Source organism: Rosa rugosa, chromosome 4 (genome assembly GCF_958449725.1).
Source record: "Rosa rugosa chromosome 4, drRosRugo1.1, whole genome shotgun sequence".
Lineage (NCBI taxonomy): Eukaryota > Viridiplantae > Streptophyta > Magnoliopsida > Rosales > Rosaceae > Rosa > Rosa rugosa.
Genome location: NC_084823.1, coordinates 31347482 through 31366686, shown reverse-complemented (window position 1 = coordinate 31366686; position 19205 = coordinate 31347482). Strand labels below are relative to the sequence as shown.

At 37.2% G+C, this 19205-nt stretch overlaps 2 protein-coding genes across 3 annotated transcripts; one reads left to right on the top strand and one right to left on the bottom strand.

The window, feature by feature from the left end:
* The first annotated feature begins 7615 nt into the window (after nucleotides 1-7615).
* On the top strand, nucleotides 7616-9294 carry LOC133746487 (protein MODIFYING WALL LIGNIN-2-like). Its single transcript, XM_062174664.1, has 3 exons — nucleotides 7616-7937; nucleotides 8022-8233; nucleotides 8749-9294. The coding sequence occupies exons 1-3, from the start codon at nucleotides 7833-7835 to the stop codon at nucleotides 8993-8995; spliced, it is 564 nt and encodes a 187-aa protein (XP_062030648.1). The 5' UTR covers nucleotides 7616-7832; the 3' UTR covers nucleotides 8996-9294.
* Nucleotides 9295-10851: 1557 nt separating this feature from the next.
* On the bottom strand, nucleotides 10852-18602 carry LOC133746155 (decapping 5-like protein). Of its 2 annotated transcripts, XM_062174314.1 has the most exons (8): nucleotides 18320-18602; nucleotides 16858-16958; nucleotides 14242-14316; nucleotides 13786-14148; nucleotides 13285-13668; nucleotides 11738-11911; nucleotides 11539-11646; nucleotides 10852-11443 (listed from the first exon to the last, which is right to left on the bottom strand). In XM_062174314.1, the coding sequence occupies exons 1-8, from the start codon at nucleotides 18444-18446 to the stop codon at nucleotides 11294-11296; spliced, it is 1482 nt and encodes a 493-aa protein (XP_062030298.1). In that variant the 5' UTR covers nucleotides 18447-18602; the 3' UTR covers nucleotides 10852-11293. The 2 variants fall into 2 exon arrangements, with proteins under 2 accessions (XP_062030298.1, XP_062030297.1); XM_062174313.1 differs by having other exon boundaries at nucleotides 13285-14148.
* Between the last annotated feature and the right edge of the window lie 603 nt (nucleotides 18603-19205).

Here is a 19205-nt window from a genome sequence, read left to right as displayed (position 1 = left end):
GTGACCAGCGTGTCGATGCATCAACCAACACCATAAAATATCGAAATGGTCCGCATGGTGGTTGAATAGGTCCACAAATATCACATTGGATTCTTTGCAAGAATGGTATATTTTCTTTAGTGTCCTTTGCATAGGATGGTCGCGATCCTAATTTTGCTAAAGAGCAGGCTTTGCAGAACGAATGATGGGCTTTAGAAATAACCAATGAGGATTTTGGTTGAGCCACGAAGTCACAAAGGACTTGAGAAGTAAAATTTGGAGACGAAAGAGCAGAGGTGGCGTCAATGCCACCCTGAGGACACAGGGGGATGGCGGCGCCGGCCAAGGATGGCCAGTTTTTAGGATGAACGGCGCTGTGAGGCGCAGTGAGGGGCTCTTTCGTGGTCCAAAATCCGATCTTTACTTTTTTTCGTTCTGAAAAATGGATGTCCATGTGAAGTCTTTAATATACGGATCATCATATCACAACCTGGGTGTCCCAAACGGTCATGTCAAAGCCTATATGTGTCGGAATCCCACAAATCATCTCTCATAACATGATTGGATTCAATGACTCGAATAGTGGTTGCATACAACCCACTAGAGCGACACATAAGTTTCTCTAATACTCGTTTATGTCCGTAGTCATTAGAGGTGATGCAAAGGAACTCTTGTCCATTCTCACAATGTGTTTCCACATGAAAACCATTGGCTCTTATATCTTTGAAGTAATAAAGTTCGAAAAATATGTCTACGACATGAGATAAAATAAATCGATACTTTATTAATAATAGCCAATGATTACATCAAAGTTTCGTGACCAAAATCTAATCCAACATAAAAATCAAATTGTAGACAAATCGTAGTAACTCTACCCGTTTGGTAACTCCAATCAAATAGGACCAGGGAAGTAGAGAGAGATGTCGGTGGAGCGAAACTCTCTTAAGTACCACTAATCTCAATTACTTTCCTAGACATCATATTTAATTAGGTGTGCCACATAAGATAGAATTAATACAAAATGTCATTTATTGACTAAGGCATATTGCCATTACATAATTCTTGGAAATAATAAAGACTAATCTAAAAATAAAAATCTGCGGCATTTTGTCTTCATCGCCAGATTTAAAGTCTTTATGAACTCGATGTCTTGATCACCATGATGCGACTACCTTCGTAGGTACATTGCAAATTCAGGTCCATTGATCAGACGTTCCATATCAGAAATAGACACCATAAAGAGGATTCTCCCTTGATTGAGGCGCATTGGCGCAATATGCATAGTCCCTAGGACTGGTGGCGTTGGAAAGTGATTACCATGGCCAACATTGGCTCCATGGTTTCCAACCCTTCTTCCCTCAAAGTCACGCCTTCTACGGTCTTGCGATTGTCGCCTTGGGCGATTACCTTCTTGAGCATTTCAATCGTATGGATCATGACGTCGATGGCGACTTTCTCTAGCCATAGGACAATGCTCTTGATGGCTATCTTGAAGCCTATCAATTTCTCTTTTCACAAGTTCATTGCCATGTCTCTTAGCAGTGGCCATAGCTTCAATAAGCTGTTGGAAACTTGTGATCCGTCTTGCATTTACATGAGTCCGGAATAAGTCAAAGGACCTCATAGCACAGACGGGGAAGGTATTGAGGGTTTTCTCATTCAACTGGTCTTCTGTGATCATCTTTCCACAGAGACGCATCATTACTCTGATGCGGAGGGCTTCCGAATAAAATAGCATGACCGTGTCAAATTCAAATAAGCGAAGATCTTTCCATTCTGCTTCTGTATTCGGAAGGATGGAGTCACGAACATTGCCATATCGTTCGCGAAGCGCTTGCCAAAGCTTTATAGCACTATCCTCATTTATACTGGAGGTCACTATCCATGTGACGTTTCATGAAGGCAAGTGCCTTGGAATTATCTTTCTCAGTTTGAGGGTCTGGAGCTGTTTCAATAGGACAAAGTTCTTGGATAGTATGCAATAAATCACGGGCAATAAGGTGGATCTCGACATCAATTACCCATATTAAGTACCTTTTGCCTGCATAATCCAATGGAACAAAATCGAGTTTGTTGGTGTTTGACATCCTGAAAGATGAAACAAGAACAAGTTAGTTTCAGAGTCAATGCTTCTACGAAAACTAATATATATAAGATTTCCGAGCTATGCTACCAAGAAATCGATTTCCAAGAATAATTGGATTAGACAGAAACAATGATGTTTATATGGTCATAAATCGATGCTTACGGACGCTCTTAGTCCGAAGTCTTACAAACGCTCTTAGTTCGTTAATTGCGTGAATCCCCATGATTCCGCTTTTCAAGAATCGAACCCACGTTATAAGAAAGGTGGGATGTAGAAGAAGGGAGGTTGCAAGTCCCCGAAGAAAAAGAAGGAGAAATTAAATTCGGAAAGCGGGAACTTTAATTTATAAATACTTACTTGTTATTTTGAAGCTTGGAACCTTGAAATCTTGTACTTGGAAGCGATGTAGCTTGGTTGGTTCGGTGATGCTAGGCTCGTGTGATGATATGCGGCAGTTATATGTGGATGGCAGCAAGTAGTAGCTGCCAAATATGAGAACTGAAGATGGAGGCCGAGAGCAGCAGATTTGTGCGCGGTGGTGGACTTCTGAAGGCTAGCAGGGCTAGCTGGGTTACGGCAAGGCTGCAGAGGCAGCAGCGCAGCGGTGCAGGGCTGCAGGCGCACGGGTGCGCAGGCGAGCAGCAGGGTGCGGGGGCGCGTAGCGCGGAGCGCGCTCGAAGCAAGCTGCAGGGAATGTTCGGCTAGCTGGGACTAGGGGCTGCGGGGGCAGCAGGCACGCAAGTAGGCAGAAAGCTGCAGGCAAGTGCTTGCGGCAGATTTTGGTGAGAAGAAGTTTTTGGTTTTTGGTTTTTATTTTTGTAGTTAGAACTCGTGCTGATAACGTGTTTAAGCAAAATAGATTCGAGAGAGATTGAAGAGAGAATTGTCGTCATATTATTGAGAATAGAAGCCCTATATATAGGGATTACAAAGCACATGTTCTAATGTTACAAGGAATACTAATCCGAGTAGGATTAGGAATTCTAGAACCTTCTCTCCTATTACTACTCCTAGTTTGATTAGGCACACACAAAACTGATTTTCCTTCAACAAAAACAAGATTAACAACTAGTTCATTGAGCTATCATCCAACGGTGACCATTGGTTTAAAAATAAACAAACACACACCAACAAACAAATCTCAAATTATAATATTCAAATTTATGACACCAGTAAATTCTTTCTTTTGGTGCCACAACTGGTGCTTCACTCCCTTGAGATCACTAGTCTATCCCCTGTCTCCTAGTGTCTCAAATAATGTAATTCACAATTCCAGAACCATAATAGGAACCAACACTTCAAACAATCAAATATAACAAACAATTATTCCAAGAATATACTTCTCAAACATCACGAAGCATTTATCGATCCAGACAATTCAAAACATAATCAAAACCCATATTTTCTCAGGATATTCTCCTTATGCTTATTATAATTGGGATTCAGGTATGTCCCCCCCCCCCCCCCCCCCATGTATTCTGCAGTTTATGTAATGATAAAGGCTTAAGGGCAGCCGTACTAGCCCTCTTTCAAAAAACATAATCAAAACCCAACTTCAAGACTTAATTATACTCATATTTCATACTTGAAATCAACCAAAGCAATTATCAAAATCATACCAAATTTCAAAATCCAAAAGAATCAATGAAATCACAAATCATTACTAAATCAATATTCTAAATCCAAATCATGAATCTCAATGAAATATTTCAAAATTCATAAATATCGCAAATCAATTAACAAACTCAAATGACCATTGAATGTCATAAATCATCATAGAAAACTAGATTTAATTCAAAACGCGGGAAACCACCGAAATAAAGTGAAATCAAGTATCATCATGCAAAACGCCCAAGAAAATATTATACAAATATCTATTTTCAAAAATAGAATCGCATGCATTTATATTCAAAACAAAATTCAACTCACAGTATATGACTAAAACAGCCCGGCGTAGGGGTAAAATAGCCAGGCGTAAGGATTCTCCTCAAGCGATGGTTCTGCACGTCATCTTGTACATAACGACAACTCGTAAACAACAAATAAAATGCTCCAACGTTAAAAACGAATCGATAACGAAATTCGGTAAACCCCTCGTAAAACAAATTCATCGAAGATGGATTCGACTCAAACCTTAAGGCTTTTGTCAACTTAATTATTTTAACATCTTAGTGAAAAATAACAGCAATCTAATGGTCGGACTTCCTTGAATCAAAACCTGAAAACCCTATATACGGAATTTCTTATAGATCACAAAATGTTCACTAAATTCAACAAAATTATAGCAACACATTCGTATCAATTAGCTCTATCCAATGGGTGTAACTAGAACACCCGAAAAGGCAACATGTGCCTCCACTCGCCGCTGTAAGTGGCTGGTAGTGGGCCATATACGCTGCCACCTCCGACCATCAAATCGTGGTTCAAGATTTATGCCAAAATCTTCCTTACAACATCCTCAACAACTTTTACAACTACTACAAACTCTAATTTCAATTGAGCGAGTTGGAATTTACCTTGGAAGCGGTGGGAATTGATTCTTCCTCCTCGCTTCAAATCGCTTCAAGCCGTTTGGAGGGTTTGATAAGTGCTTGATGGTCTTCAAACCCAACTTGTTTTGTGGTGAATGGTGGCCGAAAAATGGAATTCTGGTCAAGTTAAGCGCGAGGCGAGCAGAGACCTTTTGAGCTTCAATGCGCTGCTGTGGGTGGCGCTTGGAAGGATGTGAGCCCAAAAACCAAACGAACATGTGGAGGCGCTTCAAACAGCGTTGGTGCTGTGGTTTTGAGGCAACCGGACGGCGGAGAACCCGTTAGGTTGCCGATTCGGGTCGGGCTGAAAAAATCCGAGTTGTGCTGAGAGAAAATAGAATTAGGGTTTGGGTAAAACTGAAATGAAACTTATACAAAATGGAAAACTTACTTATTTATACTAATGTTCGGAAATGGTACTCGAGATTTTTATATCATAACTTTCCTTATACGAACTCCGATTTTTGCGTGTCACATGTCCATAAACTCAGTTTAACGTCATCTACAATTTTCATGAGAGAAGTTTTATCAAAAGGCGAATGGAACAGAAAGTCAACTTTAGGAACCCCTTAAAAGTTTGAAACGAAGGTAAAAAGTAAGGATAATTGTCATTTACCATCTAGTAAACAGATAAATTTAGTTACGGGATGTAACATTAGTAGTTTGTGGCTTTATGCTGATAATATATTGCTACCATTTTCTGGTAGGACAAGGTGGGCTATGTCTCAATCTACACACCTTGCATGTGTGCCTTGGTTGTTCTACGTAGGTGGCGAGTTCCTTGCTTCGTCAAATGGTCGCAAGTCGCTAGTGGCAAGATGAAACTAAGTGTCGCTGGTCTTAAATCTGATTGGCAACATGGTAGGAAAGCTGCACTACTTGTACTGATGCTTCGTGTTCGAGTTATCTTTCCGTTATGTCACCGTTATGTCAAAACAAATAGAGTAACTAGTAAAACACTATTTGCTAGCTAGTTGGTACATGTTAGAATACATAGATTTTGTGGAGACTCCTGCTATTATTTCGGGACGTTCTTTGGATGCTTATTGTACTTTGAGGTCCAGGCTCTATGTCCCACAGTCCTCTTGTATTTTGCAGTTTCATTAGTTGAAACTTGAAGGCAGCCACACCGGCTCTTTTTCAAAAAAAAAATAAAAAAACAAAACAAAAAAATAAAAATAAAAAAAATCACACAAAATAATTGGAACAAAAATTGATGCTAAAATTAGTTAGTACATAAGAGCCATAACATATGACACAAATAATATAGAAATTACGAAAATAAATCTATCAAAATTAGTGTGTACCTCTACATTAAAAAACAAATAGACTTTTAGGGCCCGTTTGGTATCATTTTGCGATACTGTTTTTTATTTTACGAATTCAAAAACTTATATAATTTGCGTTCGGTGCATTAAATTTGAAAAACAGGGAAAACCAATTTTAGGAAACAATTCAGGAACTATGAATAAATATGGGAAATGACTTTTTGACATTTTCCTTGTTTCCTGAAAACAACCCGCCCTGCAATTAGAGAAAATGATTTTTTTTTTTTTTTTTTTTTTACTTTTAAGCACATAGATCCACAAACTCTTCTCCTCTCTTTCGATCTTTCTCTCTCTCTCTCCCACAATTTCCATTGAGACTTATTCACTCTTCTCATGATCTCATCTACTTTATCTGCTGTTTTAACTTTCTTCTTCCCCGTCTTTTTCAATCAATTGAAACTTGCAGAATCATGCAGTGGAGAAGAATGAAGGATTTAGAAAATCCCTCTTTTATGTGTCAGATCTAATTTATATGGATGATTTAGGGTGAAAGCTTCGGCATTTTATGTTTCAATATAATTGGATTATCTCATGGGCTAGAGGAATTAACAACTAAGGTTGAGACATTTGATTGAATTATCTTTTTGAACTAAAGATTCAGGAACTTGCAATTTCATATGATATATTGTATAAACAAAATTGAGGGATTTGGTTCTTCTTGTTCAATCTCCTTCACAATACTCTATTTCTTTTCTCATAACAACCAATAAAGGATTCATGATCAATACAAACAAAATAGTCAATCTTTCATGATTATTGAGGAAAAACTAAAAATAATTTTTTATCTTTGAAGAAAAAAAATAGAGTTTCAGATTGTATAAACTGAGTGCTACAGATTTTTTTTTTTTTTTAAATGATAGATATGTTTTTAATATTTCAAATTTTGAAATACTTGTGCCAAACATGTATATACATCTTAAAAACTTGTAGTTTAATTCCCTGTTTTCATTCTACAATCCAGTATTACAAAAATAGTTTCATAAAACGTTACAGGACTAGGGATGGCAATAGGGCGGGTTGGGGATGGGGATCACAATACCATCCCCATCCCCGGGGTCATTCTCTACCCCCATCTCCGCCCCAATCCCCAATAAAAATATATTGGGGATTCCCCGTCCCCATCCCCACTGGGGACTAAGCCTCCAAACCCGCCCCAAATCTCCAATAAGAATTTAATAAATAAAATAATTTTTTCTTATATTGCCTTTTTTTAAATCAAAATATACAACAAATAAATTTAAAATTCATAAATCATAATTCAGTGAGTGCAAAAGTCAAAACATCATTAAAATAAAAGTATAGCTATTAAAGTAAAGTACTAAATGTATATATTTGCGATTTATATTATAAACAATAAATTAAAATATATATATATAAGTTAAATATATGTATATTATTGGGGTGGGTTTAGGGATGGAGATCACGGTCCCCGCCCCATCCCCAATCTTAGATAGCGGGAATTGGGGATCCCCATCCCCATTCTCCATTTGTCCCCGAATTCTCCCCCCATTAGGGGAGGGTATCCAATGGAGCTCCGCCCCACTGGAGATTTTTGTCATCCCTATACAGGACACACGTTGCACTCTCTCTCTCTCTCTCTCTCTCTGAGAGTAAACAACCCAGTACTTTCCAAATCGGTTGACAAGCGTATCACAACTACAAATATGCGGTTGATCCAAAGCTTTGCCACAATATTCCAAAACAGTCTCAATACAATTAGGAATGAGATATCTCTCCTTCAAAGCAAATGAAAGGTGGCCTTCTTTGGGAACAAAGTCTCTCAACAACTACAACCATCCTAAAAGCCACCGCTGCCATTTGTTATGCCTTGAGTAATCTCCAAGCTTCCTTCCTTCCTTCCTTCTTCCTCTGTTCTTCTCTGTTTTTCAAGCTTTTTTCCTTCCTCCCATGGAGAAACTCCAATACGGCTTGGTGCTAACTGTGTCTGTAGTCGCCTCCCTCGGCGTTGTCTCCTTCGTTTCATGCATAGCCGCCGAGATTAAGAGAACAAGGGTACGTAATTTGCTTAACTCAAAACTAATCGTTTGTTTTTAATCAGGGGTTAATTTCTTCAGTTCTGGTATTTGTAATTTGCAGGAGGATGAGGTCAAGTTGGTTGGAAGACTCTGTAAATTGCCGGGAAGTCACGCATTTGGGTTCGGAATTGCAGCATTGATCTGTTTAATTGTGGCTCAGGTGGTCGGAAATTTGGTACTAATATGCAGTCATTTTTGTTCAAGAGAGAAGAAGAGTAGCGGTTCCAAAGCCAAACAACCAATGATTTTGATTGCTCTTCTGTTCATCTCTTGGTAGGTTCTCCATCCAGTCCTCTCGTACCTAATTCTTAATTGATTTTACAGCTTATCAACTCGATCAACTTTTAAACCATAGCATCAAACCCGAAACTAATCGACCGTCTCTGATATCATCGTTTAGTTAGTACATTCCACTCAAAACTAATTGATTTATATTAAAGTTAGCATGATGAAAATTAAGTTTAGGGCATTCTAACAGACTCTAAATTTCCAACCTCGATCTATGTTATGTCCGAGTATTTTATAACCAAAAACTATATTGTTCATTATGAGGTAAAACCTCATCAGGGAAGGCCACAAGTAGTTCTGCACCTGTTTTCTATTTTTTATCGATGTGGGTGAGGATCACCATTAAACCTCCCCAAGTTGAGATGGTTTTGGTGGGAGAACAAATAATTTAAAATTTTTAGGAACATGGACACAGCTGGAACTGTCTCAATTTCATAATCACTCTCCAATCTGTTAATTAAATAAAGAAAGAATGATTTTGAAATGACCAATGTTTGCAGGATGAGCTTTGTAATGGCAGTGACATTGATAAGCACAGCTACTAGCATGAGCAGAAAGCAATCCTATGGAGAAGGATGGCTTTATGGTGAATGCTACCTGGTCAAACAAGGAATCTATATTGGTTCAGGAATACTGATCCTGATTACTGTTGGCTCCACACTAGGCTTAGTGATCATAACTATGAGGAAGAGTCAAGTTGAAGAAGGCTTCAAAGGAGAGCAAAGCAAGCTGAACACCAAGTTGTAGATTAGATTCTTAACATTAAGAGACTTCTTTTTGTAAAGACAGAGAGATATCATACCCCATCCTCGAACCTATTCGGCTATTCCCCTAGGCGACGTGACAGCAATACCAAACACACATGTATAGCCAAAATTACCAGAGAATTTATAATTCCTACTTTAATAAAAATTGAGACACACATGATTATTAGTATCAACTCCGTTAGTGCTACAGATCTAGATATTTGTACCAAAATTCAATTCCAAATGACATGATATCTAATCAAGTGTATAACACATCATCGCTTCAAAAATTGTTTTCAAAGAAGGTATGGTAACACATCATGTTGTACTAGGATTTGGTAGTCCATCAACTTATGTTTTAAATTTGGTATGTGACGACTGTTATAGATTTTTGACAAGTGAAGGAAATTCTTCTTTTGTTGTTTTTAATTAGGGTGGTTGAAATGGATAGTGCAAACCACCAACGAACCCACCAATGAAAACCAGTATTAACTTACAAGCCTCCGATTAGGTAATTGATGTTCTTTATCTCTGGGAATATTTTCCTCTGGGACAGAAATTAACAATTCAGGGATTCGCAATCAAAGAGCATAAAGGGATTTATAAACAAATGAGAGCCATAAGTGGAGAGAAATAATTAAGTGAAAGGTTAAACTAGCAATTCTGAGAAATCTTATGTAAGATGCTAACCAACTCCCATAGCTAACAGTGATTTGCAGTTTGAAATGTCTGATGTAGTTCATACATTTATATGGTAATGAGATAATGAAAAAAGAAATGGTCTTTCTAAATGTACCCAGCAAATTTTTACACCCAGTAAGTATTTCTATAATACCCTTTTCTTTAATTAAACCTAGCAAGAGTGCAAAACTCATATACCCAACAAAATCCATACACTCAGCAAACTCCCTCATTCTTCTGAGATGAAGAATAACAAACTATTCTTGTGAAATCTGCTTGCGATTGTCGTATGATTGTGTATGAGTTCAACTGAGATGTCTTAATTCGATTCCTATGGCACTCACATCTTTCTTATCAGGAAAAAAAAAAAAACTGTAGCCACCGAGAAATAATGAAAGAGTTCACCTATCAGTTATCTTCATCTTCTTAAAATCACAACTATACATCTCTCCTATAAAACAGTTAAACCCGGCTTCTTCTTTAGAATAAGTTTGACAATACTTGCTCGGGCATGATCGACTGGTTAGTTCTCATTGTTGAAAGTAATATTTTGCCTTTGGTTAATCTTAATATTGATAAACATATGTTTTTATCAAATCCTATATTCTTCCATCGGGTTGAGAAATTAGGTTCTGCTAACAATAAGGCTTATGATGATGGTGTCCTGTAGATGTCAAAAACTCAGAACTCTAAATGTCTAATATACAAAAGAAGAAAAACAAAGAGCACTACAGTAATTGCAAGGATATTGGAAGGAGAGATGGATGTCAAGGGAAAGATTAAGAAATGAGAAAGTAGTGATGTAAACATCAAGGCATGGAGCCCATCATCCCTGATGTACCTTTCAACTTCTGCTTGTTTCTGGGCATGTTTTCATTCTTTTGCTGGGTACATTGTTGGGTCAAGTTGAGGGTATTTTGGGGAATTAATTGGATTTTTTTTTTTAAATAATTTTTATAAATTATTTGCTGGATACATTTCGAAACACTCAAAAGAAAATCCACCACGGTTCCTTACAAACCAGAATTTTATCAACACTTCAAACAACTTGTATCAGAAAAACAACCAGTTTCGAAAATGCTCAGGATTTGTATGCATGCAAACACGATACCTGAAACCCAGATTTCATATCATAATCAATGATTCTTCTTGCAAGACTAGTATCATAACCAATGATCAAGTAAAATCAAGTCACCATTATCATAATCAATGATCAAGTAAAATCAAGTCACCATTTACAATCTGAATCAACAGACTTTATATGTTAGTATCACTCCATACACAGACACACAGAGCAACCACACCCACATACACACACACAGATAGAGATAGATCCAAGCACCTTAACCAAACAAAGTTAAACGACACCATGAGTTGATTCTTTTTTTACCAATTGTATCATGGACAATATTTGCATGAAACAAAGATGCAAATGGCCAAAGCCAGCTCATGGGCAGAAAAAAAAGCATGAACCAACCAAGAGGTCCACAACATTGCCTTTGAGAACAGTCATCACAAAGTCAAGATTGAGGAAATAAAAGGAAACCAGAGAGCGCTCTGAGAAGCTACCATAGACCTTGAGTGAACAATGAAACACAATTGCCATCAGAAGGGCGTGTTACCACCACGTGGGCATGTTACCACCACGGCCCCTACCACCGTAACCATAACCCCTTCCCGACTGATATGGGCCCCGGTAATTACCACCACGGCCAGGACCGTCGCCGCCATAACCAAGATTATATCTCTGCTGGAAATTGCCAAATGTCTGCCAAAAAAACAAATTTAAATTAGATAAGCACATCCCCAGCTATGACTTGTCACTTGGTAATCACAAATAAAAATTCATATAAATTGGCAAACCTCACTATCCGTCCTCATTCTCTCAGAAAACCTATGTCCATTTCTTGCTCCACGGTTAAGAGAATTACATGAAATTGTGTCAAAGAACTCATCCTTGTTATATGCAGGCTGCATGAAACAATCAAGAAATGATAACTAAAGTGTTAACAAATTCCACTGGAATGCCAAACCATCCAGTATAGAACAACTATGTCCCTACCTTTGTGCCTTCTTTGTCATCCAAGCTTTGACCAGATCCACTGCCATCCACCCTCTCTGTTTCATCCCTTTGTTTTTCCTTTCCAAGGTAGCCCCATACTTCATCCTTCTTAAACTTCTCATTCATGGCTAGAAAATCAAACTCCTCATTGAACTTAGTAGTCGAGTACTGAGACTGCAAAGCATAGCCGAACAATTAATTAGAAACTGACCAGCATACCGAGCCATTATATATATGTAATCCAGGAAACTGTTAGAACAAAAATTAATAATCACAACTACTCTTACACCTAAAGTTTCTTGGTAAGATATGCAAGAAAAATAACATGCATATCTTCGCTAACCACAAACAAGAATGATGAAGCTAAGTGACAGATTTTCAGCCCAAAAGGGTCAAGAATCCACTTAAATATCAAAAGTCGGATGCACCAACAACTTGTGGGAAAAAGTGAAGTTCAAGGTGTACACCACGGTTCTACTAATCTTACAGGCATGCATCTTTATATGTATGGACAGGTATCCTGAAGCACATACACCACTTTCTAATTTCTAAAATATCTTAGGCATTGTTCCAAACCAGTACCGGAAGTCTGGTACTCTAGTGTTAGAAAACATAAGATATGTTACATATAGGCTCTCCATATATCTGTTGCCAACTTCCTAATAGAATATCAGTAACAAATGAAAAGCAGCATGCTTGGCAAGAGAAGCAAAGAACCGCGAGTTGTCTCCATCCATCCTTTCAACACTAAACATAATGAAAAACTTGCACATGCAATGCAAGCACACCCCACACGAGTATAATGGTACAAATGGTCGTAATTAATTCCTTCTCTCCCACTCTCTCACAAGATATGCGCACATGTGGGATACATACAGCATAAAGGTACCCAAAAAAAAATATATATGGTATGATATATCATTCCCCAAATAGAAAAAGAACAATCTGGATTTTGTAATTTACAAGTCAACAGTGGGATTTCATGAATATAACAGGTGTATGTAGGTCCTCAAAAAGTTTAGCATAGAGCTCTCGATTTAGAAGACAAATAATCTATTTTCTGCAGTGTTTTCAGTGTACAAGCCTTCGTCATTTATACTCTAAATGGGTTTTAAAAATATCCTTTACCTTAGTTCAAAGAGAATTCCTCCATTTAGTGAGACTTCAAAATTCCCAAAAATATCAGTGAGATGAAAAAGGGTTCTGAAAGTATTCACTAGTCAATTACTAATAAAAAGATAGTAATTATTACTCACCCCACCAAGTTCTTTTTTCAATATACTTCAATATTGGTGAAAGTTACGAAGCTTTTTTTTTCCCATTTTGTCCACTCAGTCAAGCTAAACCAGGAAAAGGTTTTGATACCATATAGAAAACACAAAAGCACTTAGAATTGCTGAAACATCATATCTAACCCAAAATGCACAAGTTTAGTGTTATAAAATAGCACCAAATTTCTTGAATAGCATATAAATGAAAACAGAGAATTAACATCAATTTTAGTTATAAAAAACTTGAACAATGCAGTGAAACTTGTCTGATCTCACCTGTGGTGTAGGCAACGGTAACAATGGTGCTTGAGTTAGAGGAGGAATCAAGGAAGAAGAACTAGTTGGTGTTGGTATAGCACCCATATTCTTCTGATCAAGGTAGAGTTTTTGCAAGGGAGATAGTATGTGTGATCTAGATGGTACCAATTGGTCAGGAGTTAACAAAGATGGGGGTGGTGTTAGCAACGGACCTGCATCAGAAACCACAGACGATGATGCAGGGTATGGCATGGACTGCACAGGAAGAACTGGTACTGGATCAGAAATGGCTTTACTAAAATGTTGTGTTTCCCTCATATTCCAGTCTTGGCCAGGCGAAGGTAAAGAAGGCATATTTAGTTGACTGGCATTCACAGGTGCGGAATGAGATGGTAAAGATACCTGTGTGGCCAAGGATGAAGGCATATCAAGAGCAGAAGAGTACTTTACAGAGGTTAGAGGGGGAGAAAACTTTAGATTTACAGAAGTTGATGTAGAAGATGAGATTGCGGGGCTAACATGAGCTGATGTATCTGCCAAGCCAATAGTTATAGATGCCTGACTTTCAGGAGCCTTATTCTGGTGTGAGATTGCAGACTGGGATTGCATATGGTGATGTGGCTGTTGAGACATATTCAGTGAAGCCCCATTGTATCCTTGCCAATACATCGGCAAAGAAAGTGCTGGAGGAGTAGCGATTTGACTAGAAAAAGCATGCCCCAATGGACCAACTTCAGTTGTAGAATGATATAAAGGCAACACACCAGTATTGCTTTTAGTACTCAAAGCAGGGGTATCCTGCCACTGAGTTATTCCAGACAAACTTGTACCACCAACCTGTGCTGATGGTGGAGAACTTGCAGGTACCCCACTATAGTGTGACTGCAAAGAAGAAAATAAATTAAACATATGAAATCGAACCGATTAACTCTGAGCTTATAGAACCCCTAGTCCTTTTACATGAGTATTCAATACCTGTATAATGGCAGGATCATCATTGTGAATCTGTTCTTCTCTTTGTGCAGGTGCGGGAGACTTAACTTGCAAATCCTACAATTGTGAAAACAAACTATTATCAGTACCTTTGTAGCGCCATCCAGCATATTTAGCATTCAAAGTTCATTTGTTGCAACTGCCAAGGCAGATCTTTCATCATAGTGAGATCTCATCTAGCATCATCATTCATCAGATCATAATGCTCAAAAGAAATGATAGTTCTTTTGGCCAAAAGTAAAAAGAAATCTACAAAAAGAAAATGTGAATGTACTATATATATATATATATATATATATATATATATATATATATAGAGAGAGAGAGAGAGAGAGAGAGAGAGAGTTGAAGTATATCATATTTTACTAATCTGATACATTCTTTTAACTCATAAACTAAACTGAGATAGAAAGGCAGCCTCATGCCTCAAAACGTTGCATCAAATATTGATCCACAAGATAATGCATGCTCTACCAAGTATTTAGTTAAACACTAAGGTATATGTATACAGTAGAGCTCTTTCACAGAGAAGAATGGATAGTCTAAAATAAAGTAAACGATTAACAGTCAGCCTATTATCGAAATACTGGCCCAACATTTCCTTTTAAGTGTAAACATATTCTAGACATATTCTCACATAGAGGGGTCTGGTTGGAATTTGTATGTTTTATATTTTCAGGCAGAATCAATTCGTCAATTATTGGACCAACACAGGAATAGTATAATACTTTAAGAGATGAATATAGATTTATCATTTATCACCGAAAGTTAAGAGTAGGAGTCTTGATATAACCGAGTTATATAATTCTAATAGCTTATACAAAAGTACAACCAACACATAACAAATATCAACATAGAGTTTTCTGAATACATTTTACACATCTACCTCACTATTTGCCCCCAACCCCAAAGAAAATAATAATAGATATTTCCACATCTCCCATTTCTAGTTCTTAGTGCATTAGATTAATAGAAATATATTGACAGGTCAACATTTTTTCTTCCTTGTTCTTCCTATAGATATGTCAGCAAAAGAAGGGAAAACCAATAATCAATAATACAGCAGTGACCTAGAGAAGAGATTTTGTGAACCTTCTTTCACATTATTTCTACTTTTTCTCTGTGCGGGTTACTTTCATAACTTCCCTCCACCTTATAACCTCTCTAGCAATAACTTCTATATCACAGGCAGAGTATCTATGGGAGTTTATAGTGCATGTATATACAAATATTCATACACACACACACAGGAGGTAACCCACCTAATATAATCCTTGTCTCACAATCAGTGAATCCCCATAGTTAGTAGCCTCTGAGTAATTTTGAGCCTCTACACCCTACCCTAAATGGAAAATTAAACTGTATCCTTTTTACAGACCTAAGTGAACTTCAGAAATCTGAATATAAATTCCACTTTTCCAGCCTACAAAAAATTACTATAAGGCCTAATCAATATATAGATAAAATTGCAATATAATAGAACCAAGTCTTTGTGGACGGAAAAATGCACCAACTGCCAAGAGCCAGTGACAAGTCCAAGTAGTGTCCCATGGGTGTGGATATTTTTTTCCATGCATTACAATACATCTGCATCAGTCATGCCTTCAAAACGGCCATATCAATCAAAATCGGGAATCTCATGAGAACTGTTGATACTTAACCTGTTGATTCAAGTGATTTATTCTTCACAGAATATACATATCATGTTATGGTCATAAGAGTATCAAGACTAAGATTACTTGCAAATTATGTAACTTTATCATTTGGAAATTTCAATCTTTATGGGATTTGCTTTGATTTTGTATTTAATTATTTAGACTTGCTAGTTTAAGGATTCTTTGTTTTCTTGCTTTCCAGACTTGTGCACGAATTGCACTCGTTCACTTTGTAATGAGAAAGAAAGAAAGAGAGAATGTCATAGTAATTTGTTTTTTTTTTTTTTTTTTTTTTTTGGTTTTGTGTTTTTTAATCCTCAATGATGAGTTGCCTCTATATCATGCATTGTTACTAGTAGAGGACATAACTAGAGGAGGTGTAGAGAAGTAGAGAGAGAAAAAAAGAACAGGAATTAAGGAAGAGAGCTTATAGAGTATATTAGGTAGGAAGGAAAAGGAGGAGGTGGGAGCAGAAATAGAGGCAAAGCAGGGAGAAACCGAGAGAAACTTATAATTTCTAATAGACGTTGAATAGAGAAGAAGAAAGAGAGATAGAGTAGTATGAACTCAATTCTTCATTATCCAAAAACTTAACAGAAACCACTACAGCACTGCTGCCTCCCAATTCAAAAAGATCAGAAAAAGTAGAATCCTTACATTCAAATCAAATAAATGCTCAGAAAGAAAGAAACACTTGGCCATATACAATCCAGTCCTCACCTATATCATCAATGACCCTTCTATTTCAAATTATCCACACAATCCCAAAATTTGTCATCATTTGGGAACACCTCATGCCAAGCATTAAAAAACTAAAAGAAAATAGCAGTAACAAGCAAGAACTAAATAAAGTTACAACTTTCTGTAGGGATAGGCATATTAAAAAAATAAAAATAAAAAAAAGATTAGGAGGTTAATCAAGTATATTATGTCTCCTGCATACCTTAATGTCGCTTCCTCTAAATAGAATGTACTCAAACACCTTATCAATTGGAGGAACTTGTGGCCCATCCTTCTTACGCCCCTCTGTTCCATATGACTTAACTGCAACATTACAAAAGGTAATGCATTTAAAAGGTTTGATTTCCCAAACTACAGAAGAATACTTAACTATATCATTAACTACAGATTCTGCAAATGGATTGCAGCCTTGCAGGTGAGAAAATACAAATAGAACGCAAAAATATGTATAGAATTCTAGGGAGCACGATGTACAAGTATATTATTTATCATTTTGGTATCTCGATGTGCACAGAACTCAGTGACGGAGATTATGCAGACCTAATAAAAGCGCAGACAATGGAAAAAACGATAGACAAACAAAATTCAGAGAAGTAATAAATCATTTAGATCTGCTGGAGTCTTCTTGTTGCTGTAGAGATCTCATGTGTCTTCTAGATATAACATTTCAGACACATTCTTTGCATCAGGTCATGTATTTAGTTTTTCTGAAGCATCTTCTGACAATAAAAAATAATAAGACATTTAGAATTATTAAAATCTAGAACTAGTGTCATTAATGTTGGGGTCTATTTTCTGGTATCTGTAGCTCTGTATTGCCACTGTTTTGCTGGAAATTAGATAATGGGATTCATTGTGTATTGTTTCAGACAATATCTCTCAAGTGAGAATTATGGGTGTGGAACCATGAAATCTTGCAGGGGCAAGTCCAGATTTATCTGCTCTCTTCTTCTCCCTTCATTCCCTGAACTTTTGACACAATGCTCATCCCCAAGACACTATTACCCTAAACTTCACCCTTATCAGACCTTAAACACAGTAACCCCTACGCTGTCCTAGACTTTTATGTCACAAGTAGAATTCACTAATAATATCACTGGCATATATTGTAATAAGGTAAAATACTCGGTATAGTAATCAAGACCTCAAGAACATTCCGTGATGTTTTCCAACGGAGCATTAATTTATGACACAACTTTAGACTGAGATTATAGATCAATCCAAGACTGAGTAAGAACAACGAAAACCTCTCTCTCTCTCTCTCTCTCTCTCTCTCTCTCTCTCTCTCTCTCTCTCTCTGATTAACAGTCCAAACATTGATGAAATATTGATCATGTTCATACTCATAACCAATGAAATAGAATGTCAACTTAGCCGTAATTAATCGATGAGATTGCAAGCAATATGGTCAATCAAATACTTTCTTCACCGAAGCTCATAGAAGACTACTTGCCACAGCCGAAGCAAAGCAAACAAGTTGTGGCAAGATTCAATGAGCAATTAAAGCAGATCCTCAAGAACTTGCAGATAAAAATTACAACACCTTAGCCGCCCAAAAATTCACATTACAGAAAGATGATCCCTCCCAATAATCTAATCATATGCAACAGATTCGAAGAAATTTCATGACCTAGAAGAAATTAGAAAAGCAAAGCAATGCGTACCATTTCTGAGGCCAATGGTGGAGTCTTGGACGCTGAGGAAGTAGAGAACCCCTTCGTAACGGATTTCGTACTTGGAGATTAGGCTTATGGTGCTGCCGATGTAAGGATCTCCGGATTCAGTGGCCATGGAGACGAGTTGGGGAAGACGATGAAATTCAGAGCCGTTGCTGGTTTCTGGGAGATTAGGGTTTGGGATTTGTCTCTTTCTTCTTTTTCGTCTATAGGAGAAATAGGCATAGAGCGGCAAAGCATCAATATGTTTTCACCACCTAACGAAATGTCGAAATGTACTAAAAGCCGAAGCAGCTTTTTTTTTTTCTTTTCTTTTTTTTCTTTTGTGTTCGCAGACGCAGTTAATGATGGAATCGATTTAGAAGTACTGTTGATGGATCAAATTTTTAAATTATTTTTTTTTTTAGAAATGATCAAATTTTGATTTGGATGTATTATTATGGGACGGATTTTGATTTGATAATTTGATCTACAGGTTAATCTAATCTGTATTTTTTTTTTTTTGAGGGAAATGGAATATATTCCAATGATCGAAAAGATCATAACGACCGTACAAGGTCAATCTAGGGGATCCGAAGATCACCCATTACAATCACTGCTCAACTGACTACACAAATAGTCAGACTAATACCCATAAGGGAATGCGAAAACTAAAATCCAACAAGAAACTGCAAAGCTACTAACCAAAAGGAAACTACAAAGAAAAAACAACTAACAACTATGTTTATTCCAAAATACAACCCTAATTCTCCGCATCTACCATGAATGGCTTGGGGCCTAAGACCATCTTGGTGTACCCTTCCGCTGTTCAAAGCAGTGAATAGCCTCAAATTAGAGTCATATAGAAGTCCAGCCCACAACAAGCCCAACAAGA

What these genes read in the sequence shown, in the direction of transcription:
- LOC133746487 (XM_062174664.1), top strand. Translation starts at nt 7,833, where the DNA reads ATGGAGAAACTCCAATACGGCTTGGTGCTAACTGTGTCTGTAGTCGCC. An exon ending in CCGAGATTAAGAGAACAAGG is followed by an intron (nt 7,938 to 8,021) that starts GTACGTAATTTG and finishes TGTAATTTGCAG; the next exon opens with GAGGATGAGGTCAAGTTGGT. An exon ending in GCTCTTCTGTTCATCTCTTG is followed by an intron (nt 8,234 to 8,748) that starts GTAGGTTCTCCA and finishes CAATGTTTGCAG; the next exon opens with GATGAGCTTTGTAATGGCAG.
- LOC133746155 (XM_062174313.1), bottom strand. Translation starts at nt 18,446, where the DNA reads ATGGCCACTGAATCCGGAGATCCTTACATCGGCAGCACCATAAGCCTA. An exon ending in CACCATTGGCCTCAGAAATG is followed by an intron (nt 16,959 to 18,319) that starts GTACGCATTGCT and finishes GTAATGTTGCAG; the next exon opens with TTAAGTCATATGGAACAGAG. An exon ending in TTAGAGGAAGCGACATTAAG is followed by an intron (nt 14,317 to 16,857) that starts GTATGCAGGAGA and finishes TCACAATTGTAG; the next exon opens with GATTTGCAAGTTAAGTCTCC.